The sequence below is a fragment of the Lolium rigidum genome, chromosome 5, assembly GCF_022539505.1.
Source record: "Lolium rigidum isolate FL_2022 chromosome 5, APGP_CSIRO_Lrig_0.1, whole genome shotgun sequence".
Classification (NCBI taxonomy): Eukaryota; Viridiplantae; Streptophyta; class Magnoliopsida; order Poales; family Poaceae; genus Lolium; species Lolium rigidum.
The window spans coordinates 35,283,126-35,291,485 of record NC_061512.1 but is presented as its reverse complement, the minus strand read 5'-3'; the positions used below and the strand labels follow the sequence as shown (position 1 = coordinate 35,291,485).

The 8,360-nt window shown below is 50.9% G+C and overlaps 1 protein-coding gene across 1 annotated transcript; it reads right to left on the bottom strand.

Moving 5' to 3' along the window:
* Window positions 1–6,368: 6,368 nt before the first annotated feature.
* On the bottom strand, window positions 6,369–7,615 carry LOC124651895 (protein IQ-DOMAIN 19-like). The gene is made up of 2 exons (XM_047190911.1): window positions 7,202–7,615; window positions 6,369–7,091 (listed from the first exon to the last, which is right to left on the bottom strand). The coding sequence occupies exons 1-2, from the start codon at window positions 7,613–7,615 to the stop codon at window positions 6,369–6,371; spliced, it is 1,137 nt and encodes a 378-aa protein (XP_047046867.1).
* Window positions 7,616–8,360: the final 745 nt, after the last annotated feature.

The window sequence follows — 8,360 nt, the reverse complement described above, 5'->3', positions numbered from 1 at the left end:
GCTTTTCGTTTGCCAATTATATGTTGATGATATTATATTTGGGTCTACTAACAAAGCTTTCAATGATGAATTCTCAAAGCTTATGACCGATAGGTTTGAGATGTCTATGATGGGAGAGATGAAGTTCTTCCTTGGTTTTGAGATCAAGCAATTGAGGGAAGGAACCTTCATCAACCAAGCAAAATATCTCCAAGACATGCTCAAGAGGTTCAAGATGACCGAGATGAAGGGTGTGGCCACTCCTATGGTTACCAAATGTCATCTTGCACTAGATCCCAATGGTAAAGAGGTGGATCAAAAGGTATATCGCTCCATGATTGGATCCTTGCTTTACCTTTGTGCATCTAGACCGGACATAGTGTTGAGTGTTGGTGTGTGTGCAAGGTATCAAGCTTCTCCTAAGGAGAGCCACATGATGGCTCTCAAAAGAATCTTCCGATATTTGGTTGATACCCCAAGATATGGTATTTGGTACCCCAAAGGCTCAAGTTTTATTCTCAATGGTTATACCGATGCGGATTGGGCGGGTGACAAGGATGATAGGAAATCAACTTCCGGGGCTTGCCAATTCCTTGGTAGGTCCTTGGTGTGTTGGTCTTCTAAGAAGCAAAATTGTATATCTCTCTCCACCGCCGAAGCCGAATATGTTGCCGCCGCAAGTGGATGCACTCAATTGTTATGGATGAGGCAAACTTTAAAGGAATACGGTGTCATTTGTGACAAAGTGCCTCTATTATGTGACAATGAAAGTGCCATCAAGATTGCCTATAATCCGGTGCAACATTCAAGAACGAAGCATATTGAGATCCGGAATCATTTCATTAGGGATCATGTTGCCCGTGGTGATATTGAGCTTATCTATGTTCCAACCAAAGATCAACTTGCCGATATATTCACGAAGCCTCTTGATGAAGCAAGATTCTCTTATTTGAGGAATGAGCTAAATATCATTGATTTAAGGAGTATAGCTTGACCATCTTGCAAACACACCTTTGTCTCAAAACTTTATTTGGTTTAGATGTGGGCATGGAAATAGGGGGAGTGCGGTTTAAATTATTGAGCTATCCCTCCCCCCATAATGCCAACATTAAAGATTTCATTCTCGTTATATCATATGTTGATATGTGAGCTTAAATGATGAATAGTGGTTTGGACCCAAGATATATCTTCGCGGTGCCATATCATAACACTCATATATGGTGGCCTAGGCCACCGCACTCTTCTTCGTGAAGAGTTGGAGTTGTTTGGATCTTCATTGGTTTTTATTGACATCTCCTTGTTTATGGGAAATCACTCATTTTTGGCCTTCATTTGCATTATTTGCAAAAATGAGTGATCATGTACCATCTCACAGTTTGGCGTATCTGTCCTAAGCCTATCTCATCTAAGACATATCCTTCACCTTCTCCAAGTGCACCTTGTTCGTGTCAAAATCCTGTTTTTTTGGGCACAGTTTCCTGTTCCACCGGAAGTTCCGGTCGTTTCGACCGGTACTTCCGGCTGGTATCTTTTCGCCAGTTCAGCCTGGGTGGTTCCTGCGAGACCGGAAGTTCCGGCTCCAACGAGCGGAACTTCCGGCCTTAAGTGGCCACTATATAACTGGGCCGAACGGGTGAGCAGTTCCATCTTCCTCACTTTTCCCCTTTCCAAGATCTATTTGGTGGTGCTCCTCCTCTGTGACGGCTGCTGCTCCTCGGGCCGGATCTCCCTCCTCCGGCGCTCCCCGCCGGATCGTCTCCGTGGATCGGCATCCTCTCCCTCTTCTCCTCCATGGCTCCCCCCGGTTTGTGCCCTCTCCCTCTCTATGTGTGGGTAGACCTCACTAGATGAAATATAGGGCATACTCTAGGCAAAGCTATGGTAGAAATCCTCTAGATGCCGTTCCTCTACTAGATCGTGTTTAGGATGTCGTGGTAATGCGGTCCTCTTAGCCATTGCCTCAGATCTGGTGAGAAACTGCCGCTGTTTTCGAACAGCCGGATGTTCCGGTCCTTCACGCCGGAACTTCCGCCCGGGGCGGAACTTCCGCCGGTTCTCACCGGAACTTCCGGCCTGGCGTTTTTTTTTCTGCTGTTACCCGATATCCTGTGCATGCTCTGGTGTTTGGCCTCCTTGCTTATGTGCACTCATTCATCATTCCTATCATATTGATTCCGTTATCAGGTGGTTCCAAGAAGAGAGGCAAGGATCATGTGGATGAGGTTGAGGAAGAGCTTGAGCAAACCCGACCATCCAAGCTCACCGCTCGCCAGCAAGCTGCAGCTGCTCAGAGGCTCAAGTCACCGGCTGTTCGTGGGAAGAACATACATATATCCGTGAAGGGCATGCAATATAATGAGTACAAGGAGCTCCGTGACATGAACCCTTACCTCACCCCTCGGAACAATAGGGTTGGGGATAAGCGGTTCCACAACAAGACCCAAGAGGAGATATTCTATGAGATCTACATTCCATTCAAGAAGGGGTAGCCCCTCAACATGCTATTGACACCGGGAAGATGGCCGCTAATAAGTACTTTGAAGAAGCCTATGCCATGTGTGGAGAGTTTGGGCTCTATCCCATTATGGAGCTCAACAAGGACTATGATGTTGGGTTGATTCAACAATTCTATGCCACCGTCCACTTTGAGCAAGATGAAGCAAGAACATTTCGGTGGATGACTCATGAGAGGCTCCTTGAGTCTAACTTGGCAAAGTTTGGAGCCGCCCTTGGATATCCTCGCTACCCGGGCGTTGATGCAAATGGTTGGAGGTGCCATGATAGCTCATGGGCTCAAACAAGGGAGGTCTTGGAGCACCTCTACATCCCCGGCTGGGGTGTACCGAGCAAGAGTGCGGATCTTCTCCCTACTTGGGATATTATGCTTAGAGTCTACCGGGAAACCATTGGACCGAAGGGTGGCAACCTTGATGAGCTACATCTTTATGAAGTGGATCTTATGGCCAACTCTTTTGCTAAGAAGGGCACCGGTGCGAAGCTTGATGTGATGGACTACATCTATCATGAGATGTGGTCATGTGTGATGGAGAAGAAGCTTCCCGCCTATGCTCCGTACATTATGAAGCTCATTGAGGACACTTGGATGGAGACTTGTCAGGCTAGACTCGTTCAATCCATTCCACTCACTCTCACATCCCATGAAGTGAAGTCATTGAGGGCCAAGCGCCACAATTCTCCTCTTGAAGATGTTAACCCCATGGATGAGAAGCCACCAAGCTGGGCTTCTAAGCTTGCTCGCCGCATGAGACAGATCTTTTGCCTCACCTCTGCAGTCAACCACCGTCAGTATCAGCAGCATGCGAAGCCAAGAAGTCTCGGGTTCGTCAGAAGAGCATCATGAGGGCACTTGCGGTGGACGTGTCTCCTCCCGAATCCGAGGAGAACATCACTCCGGAGGCGGAGTGGGTCTCTCAGCATGGCATGCCTCTCCCTCCAGATGGTCTTGAGATCGAGTCTCCTCCGCACACTCCTCCCTACCCCGGCGCTACATCGAACCTCCCTCCCGGCTGGGCTAACGCCGACCCTTGGGACGTGTAGTTTCTCCTTTCCCCTTTTTGGTGCCTTGGTGCCAAGGGGGAGAGCGAGAACCTTATTAGGTTGCTCTCCGTTGGGTATTTGCATGGGGGAGTCACAAGCTCGTGTTGGCTTTGATTTTTATCGCTTGTGATTCTATTTATCTTGTGGTGTTGAACTATGTTCTAGCTATTTGGTTTGTAAACTCTATCTATGTGCTTGGAACCTTATTTGTGTATGGTAAACTCCGTATGTGAGTCTTCCTTGGTTATCTATGTGTGCATGATCTTATTATCCATATGCTTATCACTATGTTGTATTGCTAACCCTTGGAAGACGGATGCAAGATATAGGGGAGCTTCTTATGTACCATTGCTCATATCTAGGGGAGCTCCTCTATATCTCTCACATTGTTGTTTACATTATCCATTCCTTGCAAATACTTGTGTTGTCATCAAACACCAAAAAGGGGAGATTGAAAGAACATTTCCCGCCTTTTTGGGTTTTGTGTGTTTGACGTCAACACTATGTATATTTTTATGTGTGTTGATGTAGACAGGTACAAGCTATCAAAAATTATGTTGGATCGGTGAATTGCTTTAGGCATGTTCGAAGTTCTGCAGTTTTTCACGTGATCGGCGGAAGTTCCGGCCCAGACGAGCGGAAGTTCCGCCCTGGCTTATTCAGCAGAAGCTCCTCAGCGCAGTTTGGCCACAGCTCCTTTCTTCCTGACCGGAACTTCCGGACAAGTTTCGGAATTCCGAGTTTGTGGCTCAGTATAGTCCAGTAAGGTTTTCGCACGTTTCCGGAACTTGGCCGGAACTTGGCCGGAACTTCCGGCCACCGGAAGTTCCGCCCAAGTTCCGCCCCTTCGTTTGCTTTGCAGGAAATTTATCAGAGGCGGAAGTTCCGGCCCGAATGGCCGGTACTTCGATGGAAGCTGGAACTTCCGGCCATCCCGGCCGGAACTTCCGGTGTAAGTGAAATTCGTCCCCAACGGTCGGATCCGAAAGCTCCACCCATATAAATAGCTTTCTTCTCCAAAGGGACAAGTTGCTCAATCATTGCAAGAAAAATCTGCCAAGCTTCACCACCATTAGAGCCACCTCAAGAACACAAGATTTGCAAGATCTCCTTCCTCCCCCAACCAAAGCTCTTGATCTTTGGAGATTCGAAGGAGAAGACACCGATCTACATCCTCACCGAAGCGTTCTTCATTTCCCCCTCACTTGTTTGAGGGATCTCATGCTAGTGTTCCTATTTGGTTCCCTAGTTGATTTGTTGTTGATGTGTTGTTGTTGATTGTTGTATTGTTACAGATTTGGGAGCCTCCAATTTGGTTGTGGATGTGTGCCCCAAGAACTTTGTAAAGGCCCGGTTTCCGCCTCGAGGAAATCCCTTAGTGGAAGTGGGCTAGGCCTTCGTGGCGTTGCTCACGGGAGATCCGAGTGAAGCCTTCGTGGCTGTTGGTTTGGCTTGCGTAGCAACCACACTCCTCCAAACGTAGACGTACCTTCTTGCAAAGGAAGGGAACTACGGGAATCATCTCCGTGTCATCGCGTGCTCCACTCTCGGTTACCTCTATCCCACTCTATCTCCTATTGCGTTGCTATATCTTGCTTTGTTGATATCCTTGTCATATAGGTATATTCACTTAGTTGCATATCTAGAGAATTTACCTTTGTGTCAAGCCTAAGTTAAAAAAGAACTAAAAATTGGTTAGCACCTACTCACCCCCCCTCTAGGTGCGGCATACGATCCTTTCATCAACACCTCCGAGCAGGAACTTAACATAGCAGTTTTATGTCCAACTCTTTTCGGTGGGTGTGTTGTGTTAGTTCTGGAACCTCTGAGTTCTTTTGTTATTGGAACTACTAGGAATATACATTTCCAAGATGAAAACTAGCTGTAACCTTTGATCACTCATCCCAGTAGCTCTGGGATCTGTCCATTTTTGTAGGTTCTCTTTTCTATCTGGTACCACCGAGAATAGGTCCGGTACCTTCAGAAAGTCTATTTTACTGTCCAATTGTTCAAATTTTCAAATTTGCACGTACTTCTAGGCCACAAACAGATATAGCCATGCCCCGCCCACACCAGCCACGGTCTGACCACCGCCACTTCCATAGCAACGAGGGAGCACACCACGGCTTCCCGGGGCTGCCGTCCTGGCTTCCACGCGTCGATGAGCCGGTCGTCATCGTCCTAGTTGCTCAGACGAGACCATCGGCGCCTCCTCTAGAGAATCGAGCCCCCGAGCCACCTTCAGTAGGTGGCCCTACCACCACCATGGCAAGGGCCAACTTGGGGGAGGGAGGGGCGCTTCGTTTTTTTTTTCTTTTTTTTGAGCAGCTTAACATTGAGAGGGACGAATGGATTAACTTTTTTTTTTTGGACCGCCGTGCATACTACCGTTTTGCATTTTACGACTCTAATATGTGTGTTTAAGTTGCTTCAGGAGTAACATTATTTCAATAAATTTGCTAGTTCTTAGCTAGTTGAAAACTAAGTTCATGTTCAGTTAAGTTCTACATCCTTTGATTGCATCATGATTCATGTTTGCAACTTGCAAGTTGAATTATATGCTTAAGAATGAAGTTAGTCGTGAGTCGAGAAATAATCACACCCTTATTCTAAATCAATAAAAGAAGGAATTGCCAGGCACGTACTAAGAAGATCTCATGTCCTTGTCACCCAATTCAACGCAAAAACCACTGCTAGAGTGCTAGCACACGCCGATGCCGCCCGTGCCCGTCTCGCTTAAACTTCAGAGCAACCGCTCCGATCATCTTGCGATGCGCGCCGCGGCGGGCGAGGCCAGCAGCAACGCGGCGCTCGACGACGACCCGCACTCGCTACCGCTCGGCCTCACGCGCGCCGCGCGCGTCGACGGAGCTCCTGCCGGGCGAGGGGGCGCGCGCCTGGCCAACTTGGCCGGCGGCGAGGTCCCGCGGGTCCAGGGAAGCCCTTCGCCGCCCGCTCGGCGACGGCGAGGCAGGCTCGGGCCGATGCCGCGGCGCGCTCTGCGACCGCGCCTGCTTGGCACGCGACGACTCCGTGTTGGCCATGTAGCTAGCGCTGGCGCTGGCGCCGGCGTGGGCGTGGCACGCCTTGCCGCCGCCGCGATGGTGGCGCCAGCTCGCCTCGGACCCCGCCGCGGAGAAGGACGCCGCCGACGCCGAGTAGTGCTCCTCCTCGAACCGCTCGCTGAACGTCCGCGCGCTCGTGTTCTCCGATCGCGTCGCCGGCGACGGCGAGGCCCTATGGTTGTGCCTGCTGTACGGATCCCCCTTCCCCGGCGTCGAGCAGCAGCTGCTGTGCCGCGCGCCGTCCGCCTCCGCGACGGTCTTCCGAGGGGAGCGGTGCTGCAGGTAGTGCTGCGGCGACCGGCGGCTCGCGGGCGCGCCGCCGTCCTCGAGGAGCCGCAGCCGCAGCCGCTCGGCGCGCGCGCGCCTCTGGGCCGCGACCAGCGCCTGGATGCGCCGGAGCGTCGCGTCCGCCTGCCGCCGCACCAGCTGGCCCCTCACCATCGCCTGCAGCTTCACCATCCCCCGCAGCGCGCACAGCGCCTTCCTCGCCTGCACCCGCATCGCATTGCATCGATCGCCATGGATTCCAACTCATCAATCACAGCACAGCAGCGCTTCCATGTTCATACGAAAAAATGTACGTCGCGTGCGTCACTTACCAGGTACGATCGGAAGGCCGACTGGATCCTCACGGCGGCGGCCTCCTCGGCGTTGCCACCGTTCTCCGGAGCCGCAACGATCGCAGCCTCGGCCGGCAGCGGCGGCACAGGGACGGCGGCATGCTCAAGCTGGTCCTCCTGCACCGCCGTCGCCACCACGTGCACATCGGCCGAGAAGCAGTGCGACGACGACGTGGACGCGAGCTGGCGGCCATGCCCCTGATACCCGGACGCCGTGCTGATCGTGTCCCTGCCGCTCACCGACGACGCCGGACGCCGGAAGCTCCATCGCCTCTTCTCCTTGGCGGCCGGCGCCGGCAGCGACGGCAACGGTCCTCCGTCGCCTCCCCTCGCCTTGCCCTTGCCCTTCTTGCCGGTCAAGAAGCTTCTGAGCCACCTGGCCGCCTTGCCCATCGATCTGCACAAGAAACGCTACAATTCTGCAGCAGCAGCAGCAGCTGCCACCACTAGTAGCACTGCTCCATTGGGCGTCCTCAGAGATGATCGGCAGGTGGGGGAAGAAGCAGAAGCTCTCAGCTACAAGAAGTGGATGAAAAATGATGCAATGATCTCAGCATGATGGATTTCTCATCCTCTCACTGCTTCAATCATGTGCGTTTGTTCAGGGAAGCTGAGGGTTAAATACCAGTAAATTCTGTACCCAACAAAAACGACTCCCTACTTTTTACTGCAAAACTTAAAATGAGAAAAGGGGTTTTGTCCTGGCTAACTAGGGTCTAGAGAGGCTTAATTGTGAGGATTTAAGTGGTGATCATTGGTGAGAGCCTCATGTGGCGAGTAGAGTAGAGGAGTAATCTTCTACTAGGACTAAAACCAAATTGTCAATGTGGGCAGCCCAGATCTTTGGATGGTCCAAGGTTGGTAATTAACATCACTAGCAGCAGTAGTAGTACGTACTGAATCCTCATTCATCTTCCAGAGGGAACGGCACTCCACATGGCACAACTCAGCAGAAGATGGTAGTAGTAATTCCTTTGTGGCTCATGATCCAAGGTGTAGGTACCTGCCCTGAACCATACATACATACTGTATCATTCAGTGACTGCTCTGCGGCTCATGATCCAAGGAGCAACTATACTAGCTAGCTTCCATGAATCACTCATCATACATTGGTTGTTTCAGATCATAAGATTGTGCG

Bases quoted from the DNA above. Each gene is read 5' to 3' on its own strand.
- LOC124651895 (XM_047190911.1), bottom strand. From the start codon at position 7,615: ATGGGCAAGGCGGCCAGGTGGCTCAGAAGCTTCTTGACCGGCAAGAAG. The intron at 7,092-7,201 runs GTAAGTGACGCA...ATGCGGGTGCAG, and splicing joins CGGCCTTCCGATCGTACCTG to GCGAGGAAGGCGCTGTGCGC.